The following is a 25,925-nucleotide window of genomic DNA, read 5'->3' on the forward strand; positions in this document are numbered from 1 at the left end:
CGTAAAAGCTTTTGCACAGCGAAAGAAGCCATAAACAAGACAAGAAGACAACCCTCAGAATGGGAGAAAATACTTGCCAATGAAGCAATGGACAAAGGATTCACCTCCAAAATATACAAGCAGCTCATGCAGCTTCATACCAAAAAAGCAAATAACCCAATCCACAAATGGGCAGAAGACCTAAATAGACATTTCTCCAAAGAAGACATCCAGATGGCCAACAAACACATGAAAAGATGCTCAACATCACTCATCATCAGAGAAATGCAAGTCAAAGCCACAATGAGGTATCACTTCACACCAATCAGAATGGCCATCATCACAAAATCTGGAAACAACAAATGTTGGAGAGGGTGTGGAGAAAAGGGAACTCTCCTGCACTGTTGGTAGGAATGTAAGTTGGTACAGCCACTATGGAAAACAATTTGGAGATTCCTTAAAAAACTACAAATAGAACTACCATATGATCCAGTAATCCCACTACTGGGCATATACCCAGAGAAACCCATAATCCAAAAAGAAACATGTACCGTAATGTTTATTGCAGCACTATTTACAATAGCCAGGACATGGAAGCAACCTAAATGCCCATCAGCAAATGAATGGATAAAGAAGATGGGGCATATATATACAATGGAATATTACTCAGCTATAAAAAGGAATGAGATGGAGCTATATGTAATGAGGTGGATAGACCTAGAGTCTGTCATACAGAGTGAAGTAAGTCAGAAAGAGAAAGACAAATATTGTATGCTAACTCACATATACGGAATCTAAAAGTGGTACTGATGAAAGTGACAAGACAAGAACAAGGACGCAGTTGCAGAGAATGGACTGGAGAACTCGAGGTTTGGGGGGGCAGGGGTGAAGGGGAAGCTGAGATGAATTAAGAGAGTAGCATAGACATATATATACTACCAACTGTAAAATGGATAGCCAGTGGGAAGCTGCTGTATAACAAAGGGAGTTCAACTCGAGGATGGAAGATGTCTTAGAGGACTGGGATGGGGAGGGTGGGGGGGAGTCGAGGGAGGGAGGGAATACGGGGATATGTGTATAAATACAGATGATTGAACTTGGTGTACCTCAAAATAAATAAATAAATAAATAAATAAAATGGGGAAGAAACAAAAACTAAGGTGGGGCATGATGCAACTACTGAAGCCTGTGCACCTAGGGCTCGTGCTCCATAACAAGAGAAGCCACCACAGTAAGAAGCACGTGCACCGCAATGAAGAGTAGCCCCACTCACCACAACTAGAGAAAGCCTGCACACAGCAACAGAAACCCAACGCAGCTAATAAATTAATCAATTAATTTAAAAAAGAAGAAGAATCTGAGACTCAGCCAGGTTAAGTAATCTGCTACAGGGGTAAACTGGCAGAGCCAGCCTTTGAAATGAGGTATAGCTGCCTCCAAAGCTTAAACTCCTTTTTACTACACTAATACTTGTCAGACATGGCAGAAACAGGAGATTTTATCTGAATTACTCTGGGTGTTCAAATCTTATTTAAGGAGTTATTGTGTGGCTTGCATATTTAATGGTTGTTTGCTCTGAACTCATTAACAAAGCATTCATTTTTGAAAAAAAAAGTTTACCTTCATTTTTCATGTTTCTTTTTAAAACCAGGATGGGATTTCTGTCCTTATACCAATGTGGTCCTAGCACATTCATTACAAACCCCTACTCTGACTTTCGGGTGCGTTGGTGCTAGAAATACACAGCATATTGGGCAAGTGATGAAATGTATAGTTTAGCAGCCTTAGACCCCAACTAGTTTAATATACAAGGTCATGAATTCTATGAGGCAAGTGAGTGATAGCAGTTACCCTATTTTAGCAATTTCAGCGTTGTTTTTCCTTTCTGGATTTGCATTCATGCCTCTTCTTAGGGCCTTTTCAGAAGTGATGAAGACAGTCCACTATGACTTTTCTTGTAGTTATAGCACCAATTCAAAGTGCAGATAGGTTAAAAATCAATCATTTTCTGAAAGGCTCCATAAGACTGACAGCCTCTACCTAGAAAAAGGTAGCGGCCTCATCCATCTCCAGCTGATCCTGCAGGATTTTGATGTACAGCACAGATCAGCAATATTGGGCTATATTCTGTCAACAGCCAAGGATTCATTTGCTCTTTCCACATCCCCATCTCTGGCATTTAAGAACCTCTCTTAAGTGCCACCCAACTCCTTTTGATAATCACCTTGGTCACATCTGTCCCTGCAAGACTAAGCCAGCACACACATGCCTTAGCACACAAGAAGCACCCAGATAAACAACGCAAACACCCTGCTTACCAAGGCAGCCGATGCCTGTTTTAAAACAAGGTGAAGTGGGAGAGAGCAAGGAGGCAAAAGTCATTTGGTTCACTAGACATAAAAGTTTCAATAATACAAATGAGACGTGGTCTACACATACGATGGCATATTATTCAGGCTTAAAAAGGAATGAAGTATTGACACGTGCTACAACATAGATGAACCTGGAAAACATTGTGCTAAATGAAATCAGCAAGACACAAAAGGACAAATACATGATTCCACTTATATGAGGTACATAGCAGAGGCAAATTTATAGCCGTTGTTTCATGGTTACAGAGTTTCAGTTTGGGACTATGAACAAGTCCTGGAAATAAATACTAGTCATGGTCGTGCAACAATGTGAATGTACTTAATGCCACCGAATTGCACACCTAGAAATAGTTAAAATGGTAAATTTTATATTATATGTATTTTACCACAATAAAAAAATAAATTAAAATGGAAAAGAAAAGAAAAAAAAAAAAAAACTAAGGTGAGGGACTTCCCTGGTGGTACAGTGGTTACAAATATGCCTGCCAACGCAGGGGACATGGGTTCGATCCCTGGTCTGGGAAGATCCCACATGCCACAGAGCAACTAAGCCTGTGTGCCACAACTACTGAGCCTGTGCTCTAGAGCCCGTGAGCCACAACTACTGAGCCCGAGTGCCACAACTACTGAAGCCCGCACTCCTAGAGCCCGTGCTCCACAACAAGAGAAGCCACTGCAATGAGAAGCCCTCGCACCACAGTGAAGAGTAGCCCCCGCTCACCACAACTAGAGAAAGCCCATGCACAGCAACGAAGACCCAATGCAGCCATAAATAAATAAATAAATAAATAAATAAATTTGTAATAAAAAAAAAAAAAAACTAAGGTGTGAGAACATTTAAATAAACAAGTATTAGTTTAAAAAGGAAACAAAGTAGCAACTCTGAAAATTGAGCCTAAACTTTTGTTAGCGAAAACAAAGATGAAAACACTCAACAAAGATGGAAACTAACATGCAAGAGAGTATGCCCCTGGCAGGAGCAACAATGAAGTACAGTGCAAAGTAGCTGTCAATTTACAATTGTTTGAGAACTGTGATACTCACATACAGAATCATGGGTGAGAAAAATCAGACTCTTCCTGAACAGATAATGGAATACCTAGTATAATTTTTATGTATTATGAAAAACTATCAAACATTTAATACCACTTGTCAAGGAAAACTGGAACTGCAACTTTTAACAGCTGCCCAGGACACCACAGCCTGCCCTCTTGAGCCAGACACTAGAGCACAGAGGTGCTGAGATGATAGGGCTTAATGGCTGAGAATATGGGCTCTGATTCTGGGCTGCCTGGGTCTGAAGCCCTGCTCAACTGCTCGTTAATTAGGCAAAAACTCTGTGATCTTAAGTTTATTCTTATGTAAACAGGGTGAGGATGATGATATCTATCCCATGGGGTTCTTGTGAAGATTAAATGAGTTAAACAATCTAAAGCTCTTAGAACCACCCCTGGAATAGTCTAAGTATTATTTGTCTTTTCTTAAATATGAAAAAAAAAATCCTCATTCAAAGTGAATGCTGTGTGTCAGTGAAAATAGATACTCTGGCCAATGATCCTATAAATTGAGAGGAACAGAACTTCTAAGGTCCCTTGCACTCTGAAATGCTATAAGCCGGGACTTCCCTGGCGGTCCTGTCGTTAAGACTTCACCTTCCAGTGCAGGGGGTGTGGGTTCGATCCCTGGCGGGGGAACTAAGATCCCGCATGCCGCACAGTGCGGCCAAAAAAGGAGAGAGAGGGGGGTGGGGTGGGGTGGGGTGGGTAGAGATTTCTAGAATACAGAAGATAAGTCTGGTTGCATAACATTTGGATACCGATATTTTGATTCCATGACATAACATATTTCATGACTCTATAAGGGCAAACTACTTTCCATTCTTTTCTCTTTAACAACAAAAATGTGCTGGAAACATTATTACCCCCCATCCTTGAGCCCCAAATTGTTGCTCAGAATGTTCCTATCTCCTTATGTGCATCTGCTCAGTTCTGCCTCAGATGATGGGGCCATTTGTGACATGAATCATGAGGGATTCAGCTAGGTATAGGTGTCCACTCCGCAGCTCTGCGTTTCCATCCTTGATACACCTGATCCTCGCCTGGTGACTCAGTTCTAATAACTCGCCCCCACGTTGTATCCACATGCTGCCCCACTGGCCCCCAGCACCACCCCCGACACTTACAGGGCAATTACTATAGACTCTAGGCACTGTTTTTTCTAGTAAGTCTTTTAAGCCTACGACACCCCTATGAGTGCAAACTATTATTACTCCCGTTTTACAGATGAGGAAGCTCAGGAAAAGAGAAGCTAAATTTTCTCAATTTCACACAGCTGGTCAGTAGCAGACCCGGGATTCAAATTTAACCCTGCACGATACTGCCTTGGTAGTTAAGACTCAGGACCTTGGTCCCTGCACCCAAGTTATTCTTATATTAACAAATCTTACTTTACTATTTACATAGTGCTTCATAGTTTTAAATGACTTCACCTCTATGATCTTATTTGTTCCCTGTGACCACTATGTGAGATAGGTAAGTATGAGGAAACAGAGGCTCACAGAGAGATAAAGTGTAAAGGAGGTAGTGACTGGTAGAAGCAGAACTTAAACCTGGGTCTTTGGCTACCAAAGCCTGTGTTCTTCCCATCACTCCCATGATTTTGTTCTGAAGGTTTAGAAAAAGAAGATACCCATGAGGTAGGGACTTTCTGGGTATGGAGTTTCTGATGGAGCTGAGGTCTAACCAAGACCTTGAATTCTAGATCACTCTCAGGGAGGAGAGGATGAGAAAATACAGAATAAAAGAAAAAACAACAGAAAAGGGAGATGAGAAAGGATAGATGCTAGATATATTATCATGAAAAAAGAAAGGACTTGGTAGTGGTTTAGGTATTGAGAGCAAATGAAAAGTTAGACGCAAAACTGATTCTAAGGTTTCAAATGTGAGAAACCAGGAGATCATCAATGGCTCTAGCAGAAATATGGATGAAAGAGGAAGTGGTATCACATAAAACAGTGAGTTTGGCTACAATCATGAAGAACACTGGGTGACAGTTGGACTTGGAATTAAAAGTGGGAAAATATACAACAGATAGAAAAACCTAGAAATGGATATCTTGGAGGCATCCTCTTAGAAGTGATATTTAAAACTACGACTCAATGAGAAGTCACAGGCAAAGAAAAGAGGTAATATATTATGGCCCAAATGCTAAACTTTGGGGAAAACCATCACTTAAGGAAGAGAAGAGGAAATAAGAGGGAAAGTGGTAGAAAAGGAGCTGAGTAGACAGTATAGGGTCACGGATAACAAGGATGGAAAAAATTCAAGAAGTAGGAAGGGATCATGAATGTCACATAAAGCAAAAGGAGTCAAATAGAATGGGGATTCGAATAAGGATACAGCATTTATCACAATTATAATAAATTATTTGGGTCAAGTGACATCTTCCCTAAGACTGGAGGTACTTAAAGGCAGACCTAAGTGTTTCCTACTGTAACTTCAGCGCCTGGCAGTGCCCGTGCACAGCTGTCACTAAATAAACAGTTACTGCAGGGGTGAATCAATAGGTGAGTGAATGAATGTAATTAGATTTCCTAAAAGCATCACAAATGACCCTTGGAAGTACAATGTCTATACAGCAATGGAGGTAGAAGTTATGTCATAGGGCAATTTAAAGAAAGTGGGATTTTAACACAGAGAAAGTGGGTAGTAAAATAGCAGGGGCAGATTTTATTAACCATTTCTTAGACATGTGTTTTTGCTGAAAGGAGAGAGAAACCAGATCGGATGGATTTCCTACCCTAGTACACTATGTATTTATCAGATTTTGTACCTCCAAGGGCTCTGCCTGACTTCCAAATGATCTTCAAGAACTTAAGGCAGCCACTACAGTTGCCAACCCTACAAGCGATGGAAGCAAGGGGACCTACCTGCTTTACTAGCGCTGTCTTGAGTAGAATCAGAAGTTCATGGGCTAGGCATGATGGAAGATGGCAGAAAGCAGGGTAAGGAAACAGAGGTCAAAGGAAATGATGATACTACCCAGAGAAAGATGTAGCCAGGAATGGAACGAAGTTCAAGAGAAGTTTAAAAGTCCTGTGAAATCATCTAAAATATGTGAATGTGTGTGTGGGGGGGGGGGAGGTTGGTAAATGTGTGAGAGTGAGAGGGCAAACACAAGCAACAGATGGGATGTACAAAAACGTAGTTACAAGTAAATTTTAAATAGAAAGGATTAAAGCTAAGTGTTTACATATGCTGGCAAGATAGTCCTAACATATGCCATTGTATAATAAAGCCTAGGTAAAATAAACTGCTCATTTCATAAATTAAAGCTACATTTCCTTTTCCCTTTCTTCACATACTAAAGGTGATAAGAAAATCGTTTCAACAAAAACACTAGATGTGCCTCCAGGACACAAAGAAGTAGAAATAACTATTTCATTATTTTCTTCCCTAAACCTACGAGAAGACTATCAAAGCTGAATAAGTTGAATGACAACACAGCTAATTCCCAAAGGCTGGCAGAGCATTTCAGAAAATCCTAAGCACACAGAATACATATGATTTGACAAAAAAAGACAACTTCTCACCTTTCCCCTTATCTGTCTCCCTGATATTCGTTGCCCATATGTAAACACGTATGTATAAGTGTGCGTGTGTATTTATCCACTCAGAGATGTAGGGATCTATTTAAGAATTTCACTCATGCCCAACTGAATGTCTTCATGCACTTAAACTGTGGGGTATAAATTATAACACTCTTGTGTTTAAGCTGCTGTCTTAACATATGAACAGTTTATTATAAAGTGAAAAAATTAAACACTCAATTCCTATGCTTAAAAGGCATTTTAAAGAGGCCAAGATTTAAGCAGTATTTTAAGTATATTTTAATATATATTTTCTACTCATGACTTTGAATGCTTTAAATAGACACCTCCTTTGTTCTCTAAATAGTCTGAAATATTATGTTTCGAAATGTATTTTTCACTTAAATGAGGAAGACAGCATTGCTAATTAAAACAATCTGTATTAAAGAGAAATATTTTAGAACCTGATGTATCCCTCTAGTGTGCTACATTCATATTCACAGTTAGTATCTCATCCTCCTGTGGTGTTAAAAACATCATATTCATGTTGAAATTATTCCAGGGTTTTCCAACTTCAGCAATCCTGCTACTAAAATATATATCCATACTAGATATTTAACCATATCAGGAATAGGACTGAATGCAAAACAACAACAACAAAACCTCAAAACCAATCCGACAGCGCTAAATAAAATCTGACTTTTTTAACATATGAAAGAAATTCAGAGCAAAACGACTGCTATTTTATACATAGAGGTGTGATAGGTTTTTGGCAAAGTGAGACAGTACTTCTGCTATGAACTTGACTTCCTTATGTCACTAGGATGCATAAGTATGCCTATGTTCAGTGGAATCTAGTGCCATATTTCAATTTGTAGATTAAAATAAGTGCTAATAACAAGAAGATACCTATATTTCCCTCCTCAATCCATCAAACTTATATAGCAGCCCAACGGCCAAAACATTTCTTCTGTATATATTCCTTTCTTTCTCCTTTTAACCAAGTGGTGGAAGGAAGGAGTCTTTCATTTCCTGACAAGCAAACCCCACCCCACAAACACACAAAAATACAAAAATCAAGAAAGCAGATGTCACACTGAAGACCCTTATTCTTACCTCTCACCCTTATTCTTACACCTTATTCTTACCTCAATCTGATGGCGAGAACATTTTTGTAGACTCACTTTTCTTTCAGACACAAACTGTAGAATGCTGGACTACTTGACCTTCATGGAGTGCTAGGAGCAGAAACTTGAAAAACCAGCCTCTAGTGTTCCCACGAACTATTTACACATTGAACACACCCAGTAGCACACAGTAATGTTTATCTGTGGTGGACAGCTATTTCAAAGAAGCAGGCGGTGTTTTCCAAAAGGAATGCCTTTGTTGATCAACAGGGGAAAGGTAAGAGCTGCTTTATCCTCTAAGCACATTTAGTAAGATTTTTGACATGTTACTTTTTAAATCAATGTTTCAAAGATGATTCATTCTTTTAATATTCTATTCCCCCAAAGCTCTTATTATTAAAGGATCTGGGAAAAATATATCTAATGATAACTATCAACACATACATGCCAGGTACTATTCCAAGTGCTTTGCATATATCATTTCTCATAATTTCCAAAGCTTATTAGGTACAAACGATTATCATCCCCATAATACAGATGAGGAATACTAAGAAATTTGCCCACAGTTACCCAGTTGGTAAATGGTACAGCCAGAAGTTAAACCCAGGCACTTCAGCACCACAGTTCATGTATCCAAACATGACACTGCACTGTGTACGTGTGACTTTTAGAAGATAACTGTAATAGGATGTGGCTGCTGAGATGAACATTAGATAATGAGTGAAGTTTTCTTAGTACTTGTACTAAGTTGGAGTAAGTTAACATTTTGGAAGACTTTTTCCCCAAGGTAAGTATTCATGTATATTATCATAGCAGGCCTCTTTTAGCTGCAGTGACCCTTTGGGGTCCTTGGGAATTAAAAAAAAACAAAACAAGAGTCTAGCATAAAGTACCAATGAAGTTATTACTTCCTTAAGTTCAAAGAGTCATACAGGAGAAGCCAATATCTTTAAAAAGTCTGAATAATAAATGTTTTGTTCTGTTTTTCAGATTAGATAATTCACAGATTCTTTCTTTAGCTATCTCCAAGCTGATGTTGAACCCATCTGGTATGTGTTTTATTTTGGTGACTGTAAGTTCTAAACTTCCATTTGGTTATTTACACTTTCCATCTGTCTGTTAAAATTCCCTGTTCATTTATTAAGACCATATTTATTTTTTTTATTTTTTATTTTTTTTTATTTTTTACAATAAACTGCATATATTTAGAGTGTACAATTTGGTATCCCAGTCTCCCAATTTGTCCCCCCCCCCAACCCTCCCCGCTTTCCCCACTTGGTGTCCATATGTTTGTTCTCTACATCTGTGTCTCTATTTCTGCCTTGCAAACCGGTTGATTTGTACCATTTTTCTATAGTCCACATATATGTGTTAATATACAATATTTGTTATTCTCTTTCTGACTCACTTCACTCTGTATGACAGTCTCTAGGTCCATTCATGCCTCTAAAAATGTCCCAGTTTCATTGCTTTTTACAGCTGGGTAATATTTCTTTAATTCATTAAACATACAGTAAGTCCCCTACATACAAATGAGTTCCATTCCAAGAGCATTCGTAAGTCCAATCTGTTTGTAAGTCCAACAAAGTTAGCCTAGGTACCCAACTGACAAAATGGGCTATATACGAGGGTGAGTCAAAAATTATCCACACTCTGGTTATATTAAAACTTCTATAATTCTACAGCCAGAGTGTGGATAATGTGACACACAATACATAAAAAACAAAAAGTAAACATTTTAAATCTTACAGTATACTACCTTGAAAAGTACAACAGCTGGCATACAGGGGCTGACATTGAGTGAACAGGCAAGAAGAGTCACTGACTGGAGGAGGGAGAGGAGGTGGGAGATGGTACAGCTGAAGGATCATCGAGATAGGAGACAGGGCGAGCTTCAGTTTCACTCATGCCTGACACTGACAGAACCTTCACAACTTGGAGGTTCATATGTAGGGGACTTACTGTATTCTTCTTTAGTTCTTTGACTACAGAACAACTGCCTTAAAGTCTTTGTCTAAAAAGTCCAACAACTGACCATCTTGGGGCTTTTTTCTGTTGACTTCTTTTTCTTGACTATTAACGGGTCATATTTTCCTGTTTTCTGCATGCTGAATATTTTTATTGTATATTGAACAATGTGGATGATATGTTTAGAAACTCTGGGTTCTGAGAAGTATTGATGTTTGTTATTATAACAGGTATTTCAATAAATTTGATCTTATGCTTTGCTAAAGTAGATATGCAGAAAGCCGAAGGTATTTCTTAAGCCTGATTAATTTTGAGGAATCAGCCTCCAAATTCTATCCCTTTTACAGATCTTGTAATGGTTGGGTTTTAGGATTTTTAAGGGCGAATCTATTATAGGCCTTACACTGGGGCATAATCTTTTAGGCAGAAGGGCTACTCCAATACCAGTTACTCCATCATAGTCAGAGTGAAAGTCTCCCAAGGAGATTCATCTTTGATCAAGTTTAAGTTATCATAAGAAAGCTATTTGTTCTGTTTAGTCTTACACAGTCTTGCACAATTTCAGCCCATCTCAAAATGTAATCATATGCATCATAAGACAGGAAGGTGGTGGGAAACAACTTCAATGGAGGTGGCATAAATTAACTGGCTGCTGCATCCTTTATCCTCACCTAGCATCTTAGTTTAGGTTCCATTAGAAGCAGATGCTGAGGCATGGATTCCAGTAAAATAGTTTATTTCGGAGGTGTCTTAGTTTCCTATGGCTTCTGTAACAAATTATCACAGTTTTGGTGGCTTAAAAAACACACAATCACTGTCTCACAGTTCTGAAGTTCAAAAGTTTGAAATCACTTTTATTGGGCTAAACTCGAGTGTTGGCAGGGCCACACCCCCTCCAGAGGCTCTAGGGGAGAATTTGTTTCCTTGCCTTTTCTAGCTCCTAGAGATGCATTCCTTGCATTCCTTGCCTGTGGTCCATTCTACCATCTTCAAAGCCAACAGCATAACATCTCGCTCCAGTGGTCACAGTGCCTTCTCCTGTGTCAAATCTCTCCCTCAACCTTCCTCTTATAAGAACACTTACAATTACACTAAGGGGCCATCCACAAAATCTAGGATATTCTCCCTGCCTCAAAATCTTCCACTTAATCATATCTGCACAATCTCTTTTGCCATATAACATGAATTTTACAAGTTTATGGATTAGAACCTGGATATATTGGGGGGGCCATTATCCAGTCTACCTAAGTCCATACTCTGGCCCCTAGAGATTCATGTCCATCCCACATTCAAAATACATGCACCCCACATTTCAACCCAAATAGTCTCAATCTATTTCAGAACCAACTCAAAGTCTAAAAATCTCATCATCTAGATAAAGTATGAGTGAGATTCTTAGGCAAAATTCTTCTCCATTTGCAGACTTGTGAAACTAGAAAGCAAGTTATCTACTCTCAAAATACAAGGCAGGTATAGGATTATAGTTATGCATATTCTGATTGCAAAAGAGAGAAAAAGGAAAGAAGAGTCATTAGCCCCAAGCAATTTCAAAATCCAGTCAGAAGTTTCCATGAGACTTCAAGGCCTGAATATAATCCTCTGTGGCTTGAAGCTCTTCCCTTGGCCTGTAGTTCAACCCTTTAGGACACAGTCTCCATCCTAGTGCCCATGGCTCTGACCTCTGGGCACATTTCAATATCACTGAACAATACTCTTTGTCCTTTTTATTAAGTTTTTAAATGGTTATATCATCTGCGGGTTCTCTCATGACTCAAGTAAAATCTTTTAACATGTGTTCATTTCACATCTGTATGAACATCATGATTTTATTTTGAAATTATCTTTTAGACAAATTTAATATAAAGAAATCAATTGCATTTCTATAAACTAACAACAAAGTATCAGAAAGAGAAGTTAAGGAAGCAATCCCACTTACCATCATATCAAAAAGAACAAAATACCTAGGAATAAACCGACCTAAGGAGGTCAAAGACCTATACTTCAAAAAACCTTAAGATACTGATGAAAGAAACTGAAGATGACACAAACAGGTGGAAAGATATACCATGTTCTTGGATTGGAAGAATCAATATTGTTCAAATGATCATACTACCCAAGGGAATCTACAGATTCAATTCAATCCCTATCAAATTACTAATGGCATTTTTCACAAAACTAGAAAAAATAATTTTAAAATTTGTATTGAAACACGACAGATCCCAGATAGCCAAAACAATCTTGCGAAACAACGGAGCTGCAGGAATCAGGCTCCCTGACTTCAGATTATATTACAAAGCTACAGTAATCAAAACAGTACAGCAGTACTGGCATAAAAACAAACATATAGATCAATGGAACAGGAGAGAGAGTTCAAAAAAAAAAAAAACCCATGCACTTATGGTCAATTAATCTATGACAAAGGAGGCAAAAATATACAATGGAGAAAAGACAGTCTCCTCAGTAACTGCTGCTGGGAAAACTGGGTAGCTAAAAGAAATTAAAATATTCTCTAACACCATGTACAAAAATAAACTCAAAATAGATTAAGGACTTAAATGTAAGACCAAATACTATAAAACTCCTAGAGGAAAACATAGGTAGAATACTCTGACATAAATCGCAGTAATATTTTTTTGGCTCTGTCTCCTAAAGAAAATTTTAAAAAATGGGACCTGATTGAACTTAAAAGCTTTTGCACAGCAAAGGAAACCATGGACAAAATGAAAAGACAACCTACTGAATTGGAGAAAACACTTGCAAATGACATAACCGATAATGGATTAATACCCAACATAAACAGCTCATACAACTCAACACCAAAAAAGAAAAAGAAAAGAAAAGAAAAAAAGAAAGAAAGGAAGGAAGGAAAGAAAAGAAAAAAAACGATTAAAAAATGGGCAGAAGAACTGAATGGAAATTTTTCCAGAGGAAATGCAGATGGCCAACAAGCACATGAAAAGATGCTGAACATTCCTAATCATCAGGGAAATGCTTGCAATTCAAAACCACAATGAGATACCGCCTCACTCCTGTCAGAATGGCTATCACCAAAAAGAACACAAATAACAAATGTTGGCAAGGATGTGGAGGAAAGGGAATCCTAATACACTGTTGGTGGGAATATAAATTGGTGCAGCCACTGTGAAAAACAGTATGGGTCTGTCAAAAAACTAAAAATAGAACTATGCAGCAATTTCACTCTTGGGTATATATCTCAGGAAAAAGAAAAATAATTAGAAAAGATACATGCACCCCAATGTTCACAGTAGCATTATTTACAGTAGCCAAGATATGGAAGCAACCTAAGTGTCCACCAACAGATGAATGGATAAAGAAGATGTGAGATACACACACACACACACACACACACACACACACACACACACACACACACAAGAATATAACTCAGCCATAAAAAAGAATGAAATAATGCCATTTGCAGCAACATGGACGGAATTGGAAGGCATTATGCTAAGCGAAATAAGCCAGACAGAGGAAGACAAATACTGTGTGATATCACTTACATGTGGAATCTAAAAAATACAACAAACTAGTGAATATAACAAAAAAAGAAGCAGAATCATTGATACAGAGAAACAAATTGTTACCAGTGGGGCAACTTTGGAGCAGGGGAGTGGGAGATACAAACTACTGGTTGTAAGATAGGCATAGGATTATAGTTATACATATATACATGTATAATACAAGGATGTATTATACAACCAGGGGAATATAGCCAATATTGTGTAATAACTGTACATAGAGTAACACCTTTAAAATTGTATAAAAATATAAATTAAACCCTCCAAAAAGAAAAACATTACGTTTTATAGTCATCTTAGAAGTCAGACCAAAATGGCCAATATATTAACCTACCAGAGCTGAGAAATTTCAGTGAGACAAAAGGGTATTTCATGCACAGTTTAAGGCCAGACATGTCTTTTCTTGGTGGTCTTGGTGAACCCAAATAACCGAAACAATGCTGACTCTGTTTCTCTAGTTTTACTTTTCTGATCTACTAACTTAATCTTTCTCTTCTTTCAGGTACATTATAGCCCCATAAGTTATTCTCCACTGTTGGAAAAAAATGGATGGGAATTTGGTTTTAGAGTCAGACCATTTAGAGATCTCTCTACATGGATTGATGGTTTATAGAGATCTAATCTCTGGCTGGATGAGACAACAAAAAATCTGTTTTTTCAGTCCTTTTGTTTTTTGGTTTTTCTGTTTTTGAGCTCACATCAATTAAGAACTTCATACTCTCTGGAAGGAAAACAGCATTTTGATATCTGGACTGCTGAGTTTTTCTGTGTTTACCCTTAACTCTTGGCACCATTGAAGAACTAAAGCTATGAGCTCTATTTCTCTCTGTTCATATGTCCATGTGCCTGTAATTCAGAAATGTCTTCACCTCTGATTGTGTGAATGTGTAATGTTTTCTTACCTCTGGGGGGATATTAATATATTAGATCACAAAAACTACGAATTTAAAGGGGCTCTGTTCTGATTGTCATATCTACTAAGTCATTAATTATATAAAGGGAATATTCTTTAAATTCGCTGAAAATAAAGAAATTGAACTATGATTCTTAAAAGGAGCTAGATTTAAACAATACATATTCTCCCAGAAACCAACTGACAACCATTTTAAGAACTCAAATTAATAAAATTTAGGTAAATCTTTGGCAAACAAGTCTAGCTTTAAAGTTTAGGTTTTGTAAAAAGAACTATATCTTCTCTGATTTATATGTATTAAGTATAACAATAAAAACATACATTTTTATGCTATGAGGGTACATTTTTCCTACACTTACACAGTTTTACTGATCAAACGAGTTAGAATTACTTCCACTAAAATTTTAAGATTTTTTCCCCCAATCTTTATTGGAGTATAATAGCTTTACACTGTCGTGCCAGTTTCCACTGTACAACAAAGCGAACCAGCTGTATTTATACATATATCCCCATATCCCCTCCCTCCCGTGACTCCCTCCCACCCTCCCTGTCCTGGCCCTCTAAGGCATCACCCATCATCGAGTTGATCTCCCTTTGTTATACAGCAACTTCCCACTAGCTATAATTTTACAATTGGTAGTTTATATATGTCTATGCTACTCTCTCACCTCGTCCCAGCTTCCCCTTCGGCTCCGCCCACCCACTGTGTCCTCAAGCCCGTTCTCTACATCTGCATCTTTATTCTTGCCCTGTCACTGGGTTCATCAGTACCATTTTTTTTTTTTAGATTCCATATATATGAGTTAGCATATGGTATTTGTTTTCTCTTTCTGACTTACTTTACTCTGTATGACCGACTCTAGGTCCACTCACCTCACTACAAATAACTCAATTTCATTCCTTTTATTTGAAAAAACATAAATCTGTTTAATCAAATCCAATTATTTTTCTGACAAACCTAAATTTCCACAGTAATAAAGTTCTAGGTATGTCAGCTTGACAGCATTTCAAAATCTTTAGATAACTGAAAATCTTGGATGATACTACATTGAGTTCCACAGTGGATGGCTTTACTATTTAAAAGATAAAACAGTGAAACACTGACTATGTAGCTATAATTGTAGTTTATATACTTCTGCCACTTATTTGTACATGCTAAACCAGGCTACACCTTCAGGTCTGTCAATGAACACACTCATTTCTGCCACACTGAGGAGCTGTGTAAGGAGTGTGCGTGGCCAAAAAAGCTGGGTTAGGTGTATGCATGACCCAGTCTCATAAAATCACAGAAAGTACACAGTTATGGGCCCTGGTCTTCGCTGCAAAATAGAAGTGCCTTTAATTAAAAGTTTTAATTAATATATGTGAGTGAGACTCTACTTTGGGCCTCAAAATTAAGGGAAAAAAAGAATGTTTCTGTTCTAAAGTAAAATGGCTTTTTGTTTCAGAATAGGAAAGAGAGTGCAGAAATACAAAACTAAGCATGCATGTGCAGAAATGTGGAGAAGGTTCATGGAAATCAACTTTGGAAAATAACACAAATTTGTATTAAATTTTTCCAAATCTGACTCAGTTTTCATGAATTTATTCATAAGGTTTTCAAAAAGAGTTTCTGGTTCTTTAGTATCAAATATCATAGTGAATACTGAACTCAATCTGAGAATTATAATTGCTCTTAGTAAAAAAAGACCAAGTTAGGTTCGAGTGTTCGCTCAAGTTTGTCTGCTTTTAATAAAAGATTGTAAAAGGTCATTCCTCAGCTCCACTAGTTTCCTACGACTGCTCTTAGAAATTACCACAACCTTGGTGGCTTTAAAAAAAACCCACACATACATTTATTTGCTTACAGTTCTGGAGGTCAGAAGTTTGAAATCAGTTTCTCTGGGCTACCTACTTGGTAATCTGCTCCCAAAAGCAGAGTTTCTGTATCTCAACAGAATAACTTTCTACACTTTGTTCTGATGTTATCATGACCCTGATTATTCTCTTTAAAATAAAAGAAACAATAAAAGTTACGTCGTTTTCGATTGTTTATTTTTTGGCTTGCCACTTTGAGTAATAGGTAGCCAGTCACAACCATTCATTCTCAAGTGTCCATAAACCTAGCTTAAGTGCTCAAATGCCCTGGAAATTTAATTTTTGCCTTCCACAAATTGAATCCTAAAGGAAAAGAGAAATAAGATAATACTTCAAAATGTATTTCATACTTCAAACTCTAAGATTTCCCAAAAGGCCCTGGAAGTCACAAAGATTCTGTCACCTTATAAAGAGACGTGGTAGAATTACTAGATTTATTTGATATACTAGTATGTATGATTTGCACAGGAAAAAAATGATCAAAAGAGGTGATCAGCCTTTCCTAGCTTAAATATGAACAGGGAAAATATTATTCACATAAATATTTTAGAAATTTTGTCATGCCCAGAAAGTGCCCAGAGATTTGTCAGCACCCTTACTACACAATGTATGTTTCTATTTACCGAGCCTTAGTGGTACTTTCCCTGATCATTTTAGACAGCGACACTGTAGTGTTATCAAGTATAACTTCAGGTTTTTTTCAGATATGCAGCCTTTATATATTTTTTATTGAACTATAGTTGATTTACAATATTGCCTGAATTTCCGGTGTATACAACACTGATGCAGTTATACACACACACGTGTGTGTGTGTGTTCCTTTTCAGAATCTTTTCCCTTATGGGTTATTATAAAATATAGAGTATAATTTCCCGTGCTATACAGTAGGCCCTTGTTAGTTATCTATATACATAGTTCACTTGTTATTTTTAAATGTCTAATTTCAATCTTACTATTTTAGTTCGCATCGAACATCTTCTAGGCCAGTGCTTTCAAACTGAGGATGACTATCAAACCTACCACTAGAGTTTTATTACAATACAGATGTTCATTCCCCCTGAGCTCCAGATTTGCATATCTAACTCCCTACTGTTAACTCCCTACTAACTCCCTACCTCTCCAACAGAGCCTTCTTAATTGCAGTAATAATAAATCACAAGCACAGAATTACTGACTACCAGACCTTGCATGATCTGTCCCCCCTTCTACCTCTCTGACCTCATCTTTGATCTTTACCTTTCTCCCTCTCACTCTGATTGCTCCATCCAACCTGGCCTTTTCTTTCCTTGAGCCTACCAAGTTCATTTCTACCACAGGGCCTTTATGCACGCTACTCCCTCTCACTGGATCTCTTTCAATGGGTGGCTCCTTCTCATGATCCAAGTCTCAGCTTAGTTCTCCTCCTCAGAAAGGCTTTCTCCAACCATGCAAAGCAGGCCTACCTGCTTCCCACCCAGCCACAATCCCTCTTACAGAAGGATGAATCCAGAACCGCCCCCCCCCCCATAATATGTCCAAGCCCTAACCCCTGCAAACTGCGAAGGTGACCTTAATTCAAAAAAAGTTCTTTGCAGATAGAATTAAGGACCTCAAGATAACACCATCCTTGACTTAAGGTTGGTGCTAAATCCAATGGAGGGTATTTTTCCCTATAAGAAGAGAAAACACAGTGACACACAGCGAAGATAATGGGAAGATGGAGCCAGAAATTCTAGTAATCTTCCTACAAGCCAAGGAATGCCAAGGGTTGCCAACAACCATCAGAAGCTAAAAGAGAAGCATGAAACCCGTATTCCCTCAGAGCCTCCAGAAGGAACCAACCCTGTCAACATTTTGATTTTAGATTTCCGTTCTCTAAAACTGTGAGAGAATACTTTTTTGTTGTTTTTAAGTCTCCCGGCTCGTGTATTTTGTGACAGCAGCCTTAGAAAACGAATACATCTCCCTAATATAGACCTGCTTTACTCTCTTTGCAAAAAAGATAAACAAACATGTTCAGGACCTACTGCAGACTTTTTCTAAAATACTCTTAATCATTATGTGAACAGACTTTTTGTCTAAAACCCACATGTTGAATTGGCTTTATTATCTTCTTTGGCAAACCACAGAAAGAAAGAAATTTCACCTTCATTTGCATCATTTTTGTTAGGCCCTCCCACAAGAATTTTTAATTTTATCAGAAATAAGTTAACCACAGTTATTGTAAGTATCTATCTACTTTAGACTGTTTAACTCTGATGGTTTCCACAAGGCCGTACACTCAGCTATAGGACTGAGATCTTGTTTTCAACAAAGAAGGACTGCCAGAACCGCAAGAAGAAGGACAAGCACGTCACAGAATAGGCGCTTGGACACAGGCTTCTGATGTCATCACATAATCACCTTTAAGATCATGTCAGTGGACAGAGTCAGAATTTCGAGAAGTTAATCGAGAAGCAGAATGTTCATGACAGTTTAACACAATATACAGTGGAGCAAGATCTAGGTTTGCAAGGTAAAAAGACTTATACTAGGAAATTAATGCTTTTATTCTAACCTACCAGGATTTCCCAAATAAAACACAAGTGAAAGTTCTTGAGAGTGAACTGTTGAGATGTCTTCCTAGAAACCCAAGAGACCTGAAGATCTGTATTGAAGAGTTCAGCTTCTTTTTCCAGAGGACAACAGTGAACACGTTCTACCTCCAGGCCCATTTCTCAGGATATAGCTAAGAAAAGAGCCTCAACCACAGATAAGAGGGCTGGGCTCTCCTCCCCACTGTGACCTTGGGAGAGTTGATTATCATCTCTGAGCCAAAGTGGCCTCAGCTATACAATGGAGACCTTAAAAAAAACTCCCTGTCCTCTTGTGTCCCATTTACCCTGTTTCGGGAGAAAACTTTTCTTAGGAAAAGATCAACAGACTGGGAACTGTACATCTCGGGCAGGCCTTTGAAATAATGTAGTCCAACCTCCTCATTTTATAGCCATGGAAGCTGACGGGCCCCAGGTAAACTACACTTGAGGAAGACCAGAACCCTGGGATTCTCCACCTGCATGTTTTGTGCTAAAACAAGCCACAGTCACAAGCCAAAATAAACAGCTTTTCATTATCAGAGAGTTATTTAACTAACACGGCCAGATTTGAGCATCATCACTGACTCCCTGACACTACCCACCCTGGAGGCACCCCCTGTTGGCTGAAGGTCCCTGGAAGATGAAGAACCATGCCCTGGACACAGAGATGCTCCACTTCAGGGACGGGATGACACTGCCGGTGCCACCATGTGACCAGCTGAAGGTGACTCTCCACCTGCAGTTGCTGGGGAGAGGCCTGCTGGCCACTCGAATGAGCAGAAGAGTAAGAGGGGACTTGGCCAAGGCCAGGAGGGCTTCATGGCTCTTCTAACAAATCACCAAGGAGCTGGAGCAGTTCATCCAGGTGGTCAAGGCCCACCAGGACCAGTATCATGACCTGGGGGCCCATTATCCTGCCAGGAAGTGCCTGGCCAAACAGAAGTAGAGGATTCTGGTACAGAGAAAAGCTGCTGAAGGGGCCCCTGCTGCCAGAGGCAGGTCCTTGAAGCTCCCTCACATGACTGTCACTGTATTAACTAAAATAAAGAGCAAAGAAATCTGAAAAAATGTTTGTGGGATGGACATTTTGACAAAGATCTGTAAATACAATGTTAATGGATGCGTGTGTGTGTGTGTGTGTGTGAAGAAAGGTTCTTCAGACTCATGCAAACACCTACTCCAATGAGCTCTAAGCACACCCGACACCGTTACTCTCAGGACACGCCTGAAAAGCTGGCAAAGGCTAAGTCAGCTCCAAGTTTTAAGAGGTGGTACAAGGAAGCAGAGATGGTGAGTCACCAGGCAGAGGGGAGCGGAGAGGGGGAGGACTGTCTGGTTCCCGGGTGTAGCCCTGGCTTCCTCCTCTGCACAGCACTCTCACCCTCTGTCTCCCCACAAGGTTCAGCCGGGGTTTTCACAGCCAGAGGCTCAAGCACCCAGCAGTCACCTGAGAACCAGGCCTGGAAGCACCTTGGGGAAGCCTGTCTAAGCATCTGGGACACGGGGAGGGAGACACGGGCAGCCATCTGTTAAGGGCGTGCCCTGTGCCAGGCTCCGTGTTAAGCCACGGCTTATAGGCACATGGTGACTTCGTCTTTGGGAAAATCCCAAGATGGAGGGACTCTGACTATTCTCATTTTACAGGTGAGGAAACTGCTGCTCACAGGAAACAGATGAATGTCCAAGATCACACAGCCAGAAAGTGGTGAACTGGGATGGTGAACCCAGGTCCACTGATCCCACTGTTGAAGCTGGCTGGGCAGCCTCTGACCAGTCCTTTATGACAGGCCAGGAGGCAGCAGAGGGTGGCCCTTCAGCATCTGATGAATGTCCACAGAGACTGCCACAGCACTAGGTAATAAGCCCTGTCTCAAATCCTTTTTTTGGAATGAGACAGGGTAAAATAAATAGTATATGAAATCGACATGGCCATAATTCCCTTTATGTGTATTTCTTCATGGTCTCCCCATCACTCCACAACCTCCATGTAAAGGCCCTGTCCCATTAAGTTCACTGCCAACTGCTCTGCCACCCTCTCCACCCACCCCGCTGCCATCACCTCCCACTTTTAGACGCTCCCCATCACGAATAAAGTCTTCTGTACCTCAGTCACGGTTTTCAGCCCCGCCCCCATTACCACCATCATTCTAGAAATTCAACATGCCTGGGAGCCCCCGCCAACCTCCCGGCCTCCCAGGTCTGGACTCCCTCAGAGCCAGTGAGGAAGTCCTCCACCCCACCCCCAACCTCAGCCAGCTACCCCCCCCAGGACCTCTCCCCGCACCATCACCATTGGAAACTACTCCCCCAAATCAGGGATTCCAGCATCCCACCCTGACCACACCTTCCAGCCCTCCAACACCCACCCCCCGCCACGAGACGGCCGCTCCCGGAGGTCCCACAGACCCCTCAACTACAAATGACAGAAACCAGAGTCAGAAGCACAGCCATGGACTTAAACGCTTTAATAGCCATGCGGATGGCAGAGGACCAGGCCTCCCTCATCTGTGGGCAGTTTCGGGGCAAGATGAGGTTGCTGCTGAGGTCTGGTTGGGTTCCGGGGCCTGGGCATCACTACTCCTGGGGCGGGGACGGAGGCAGCTCAGGGGCCTGAGAGAAGGCACCGCGCTGGATGAGGCTGCTGAGGATTTCGCTGTGGTCCAACGCACTCTGCACGTGCTCCGGGGTGATGCGCTTCTTGTGGTTTTTCAGGGCCTCTTTACTCGCTAGATCTAGGATTTTGGCCGTCAGGTACTCGAGGACGCCGGTCAGGAACACCGGGGTGGTTGAGCTCACGCGATGGGCATAGGGACCGTGTCGCAGGAGGCGGTCCACGCGGCTTACGGGGAACTGCAGCTCGGCTCTTGTAGAGCGGAAGACGGAGCGTCTCCCACGCCGAGGACGTCTTCTAGACATGATGTTGGCTGGGTTCTGACCCGATCGGCCCAACTTGATTGTCCTGCTGGCCTGGGTTTCTTGAGATGCCACTGCAACTTTCTGCCTGCTGTATCCTTGCACACCGGCCTCTTATTGGCCAGGACCTGCCTTTGTGACAGCTCTGACTTTGTGATGTCATTGGTGTCTACTGAGCCCTGATCAGGACTGGCCTAGAAATGTCTGTCATAGGGGCCTCTTTTTTTTTTTTTTTTTTTTCATTTATTTGAGTCACAGTGCACAGGGAAGGAAATCATTTTGGGAAGAGTCAGAATTTAGGCAACGATAACCTATGTTAACATAAATTAAACCATATGTCTATTTTGCAATGTAAGGCTAGCCCTTCATTTTTTTTAAGCTCTTTGTTGGAATATAATTGCTTTACACACTTGTACCAGCTTTTGAGGTACACCAAAGTGAATCAGCTGTATTTAGACATATATCCCCATATCCCCTCCCTCCTGTGACTCCCTCCCACCCTCCCTGTCCTGGCCCTCTAAGGCATCATCCATCATCGAGTTGATCTCCCTTTGTTATACAGCAACTTCCCACTAGCTATAATTTTACAGTTGGTAGTGTATATATGTCTATGTTACTCTCTCACTTTGTCTCAGCTTCCCCTTTGCCCCCCATTCCCCCAACCCTGTGTCCTCCAGTCAATTCTCTGCATCTGCATCCTTATTCTTGCCCTGTCACTGGGTTCATCAGTACCATTTTTTTTTTTTAGATTCCGTATATATGAGTTAGCATACAGTATTTGTTTTTCTCTTTCTGGCTTACTATACTCTGTATGCCAGACTCTAGGTCTATCCACCTCATTACATATAGCTCCATCTCATTCCTTTTTATGGCTGAATAATATTCCATTGTAAATATGTGCCACATCTTCTTTATCCATTCATTTGTTGATGGGCATTTAGGTTGCTTCCATGTCCTGGCTATTGTAAATAGTGCTGCAATGAATATTATAGTACATGTTTCTTTTTGGATTACGGTTTTCTCTGGGTATATGCCCAGTGGTGGGATTACTGGATCATATGATAGTTCTATTTTTAGTTTTCTAAGGAGCCTCCAAACTGTTTTCCATAGTGGCTGTACCAGCTTACATTCCCACCAACAGTGCAGGAGAGTTCCCTTTTCTACACACCCTCTCCAACATTTATTGTTTCTGGATTTTTTGATGATGGCCATTCTGACCGGTGTGAGGTGATACCTCATTGTGGCTATGACTTGCATTTCTCTGATGATTAGTGATGTTGAGCATCTTTTCATGTGTTTGTTGGCCATCTGGATGTCTTCTTTGGAGAAGTGTCTATTTAGGTCTTCCGCCCATTTGTGGATTGGGTTATTTGCTTTTTTGGTATGAAGCTGCATGAGCTGCTTGTATATTTTGGAGGTGAATCCTTTGTCCATTGCTTCATTGGCAAGTATTTTCTCCCATTCTGAGGGTTGTCTTCTTGTCTTGTTTATGGCTTCTTTCGCTGTGCAAAAGCTTTTACGTTTCATGAGGTCCCATTTGTTTATTCTTGATTTTATTTCCATGATTGTAAGAGGTGGGTCAAAAAGGATCTTGCTTTGATGTATGTCATAGAGTGTTCTTCCTATGTTGTCCTTGAGGAGTTTTACAATGTCTGGGCTTCCATTTAGGTCTTTAATCCATTTGGAGTTTATTTTTGTGTATGGTGTTAGGAAGTGTTCAAATTTCATTCTTTTACATGTAGCAGTCCAGTTTTCCCAGCACCACTTATTGAAGAGACTGTCTTTTCTCCATTGTATATTCTTGCTTCCTTGTGAGTTAGCAGTATTGAGCCACTGCCATGGCCACCCAGCTTTCCACGGTAGGCTTTCTCCACTGCGGATTTCTTCCCTCCTGTACTCTCAGTCCGTCTCCCCACTGCCAACAATGTTTCTCACCATCAACCAGTTCTCCGGTTCCCACATTCCAGCTCCCAGACCCCCTGTTCAGCTGTGAACCGACGTCTCAGTCCGGACATGCTGAGCCGTGGTGCGGACCCTCCATGTGTTTCTCACTCTTTCCCGTCTGCCCCAGATCAGCTGCTTCCCCCTCTTTGAACAGTCCCAAATGCCTCCCTTCTGACCCAGGGAAATTCCCCGTTGGAGAAGGAGTTTCCCTTTCAGATAAGGGACGTTTCCCCAAATTCAGCAATCTCCCCTGTTTCAGATCCCCCCGCTCCAAGGTGTGGGACCCATCCCTTTCCTTTCTTCTCCTCCTCTTTCTCCCTTTCTTTTTCCTCCCTCTGTCCTACCCAGTTATGTCGGGATCTTTGCAGTCCTTTCTAGTGTCCGAGGTCATCTGTTGGTGTTCAGCTGGTTCTCTGTGGGAATTATTGTGTCTTTTGATGTATTCCTGATGCATCTGTGGAGAGGGATGCATTCCACGTCCTTCTACTTCACTGTCATCTTTCTGCTCGGGACCTCTTATTTTTTTTTTAGTGAACTCTTTCTATTTGACTAACAGTCCAGTAAGAATGAATGAGTGAATGAATAAAGAGAGAGAATGTTTCAATGGAAACACTGCCATGCCTAGGAGACATCACTTGAGGTTATCTGAGCCTAACCTGGCCTTGTCTTTGAACTGGTTTACATCCCTCTGTGAATTGGTGGTCACTGATAGATATGCTGAATGCCTTGTCCAGGAGAGATCCATCTGTCTCCCCTCTCGTATTGTAATAAAACCAATGATGCCTCCATTTACACATTTAAATACCCTTCTTCAATATTTCTATGCTTGTTCTTTGGGTTATCTTTTGGTTATACCATCTGCCAAATCCCTGATGAGTTAAACAGATTCTTTTAAAACATTTACATTCCATACGTGTATGAGTGCCATGATATTTGCTGTTTAAAAATATATTTTAACTGTTTTGGAGGCCACATGGATATGCCCATAGACTCACCTGTCAGAGCCAGGTAAATTCCAAAGACAGAAAAGTGTGCCTCATTCTCACTTTAAAGCCCAGGAGTGTCTTGTCTTTTTCCTTCTAGGTGATTCCAACGCACCAATAGGACTTTAATGATTTTGTTTTTCTAAATTTAAAATTTTCCTCTATACTAAATTTGTGGTTCTGCTTTGCTTTTCAACACCTTAATATTGAAGAATTTGCTTCTTTTTCCCAGAGGAGATAATCAAACCCTTTCTATGTCAAAATCACCCATTTGTCAGGATATAGTAGAGGAGGAGCCTCAACAACAGAGAGAAGGGCTGGGCTCTCGTCCCTACCATGCCACCCACAGTGATTCGAGAACCCTAAATATAAGAGACCAATCTTTTGTGCTCATGAAGGACTCTGAAGGAGAAATACTAAATGAAACACCAAACGCAGGGCCTGTTCATTACCTTTCCTTAGACTTCAAACCATACTCCTAAAAGAATAAAATAAATTTAATATTGCACAGCTATGCAAACATGACCTTTCTAGCAATCTGCCTGGAACACAACACTTAGGTGAACAGAGGCATCTTGTTGAACAGGGTATGTATTAGTCCACGTGTGGTTGAATTAGAATCAACTGTCATATGGAAGCTTCATACTAGTCATGTAAAATAAGACTATATATCAGTTTGCAATGAATTTGTACAATAACAGAAAATATTAGCCCTATCCCAAAGACAATTTGAAGAGCACCACGCCATGCTAATTCACTGAACGAGAAGAATCTCATCTTTCAGAGTAGTACTGACATTTACATACTACCAAATGTAAAATAGATAGCTAGTGGGAAGCAACTGCCTAACACAGGGAAATCAACTCGATGATTGCTGATGACCTAGAAGGGTGGGCTAGGGAGGGTGGGAGGGATGCTCAAGAGGGAGAGGATATGGGGATATATGCATAAATACAGCTGATTCACTTTGTTGTACAGCAGAAAATGGCACAGCAGTGTAAAGCTATTATACTCCAATAAAGATCAAAATAAAATAAAACAAAGAAGAGATGTAGGAAAAAAGATGGTGGAGGAGTGACACGTGGAGATCACCTTCCTCCCCACAAAAATACATTAAGAATACATCTACTTGTGGAAAAGCTCCTAGGGGACACCTTCCCAATGCTGGCAGGGGACCTCAGACC

General features: G+C 40.3%; 1 protein-coding gene across 1 annotated transcript; it reads right to left on the reverse strand.

The window, feature by feature from the left end:
* Positions 1-21,475: 21,475 nt before the first annotated feature.
* LOC130841543 (histone H2A-Bbd type 1) lies at positions 21,476-21,817 on the reverse strand. The gene has a single exon (XM_057717664.1). It carries the CDS (start codon positions 21,815-21,817, stop codon positions 21,476-21,478), a length of 342 nt encoding a protein of 113 aa, XP_057573647.1.
* Between the last annotated feature and the right edge of the window lie 4,108 nt (positions 21,818-25,925).

This window comes from Hippopotamus amphibius, chromosome X, assembly GCF_030028045.1.
Source record: "Hippopotamus amphibius kiboko isolate mHipAmp2 chromosome X, mHipAmp2.hap2, whole genome shotgun sequence".
NCBI lineage: Eukaryota > Metazoa > Chordata > Mammalia > Artiodactyla > Hippopotamidae > Hippopotamus > Hippopotamus amphibius.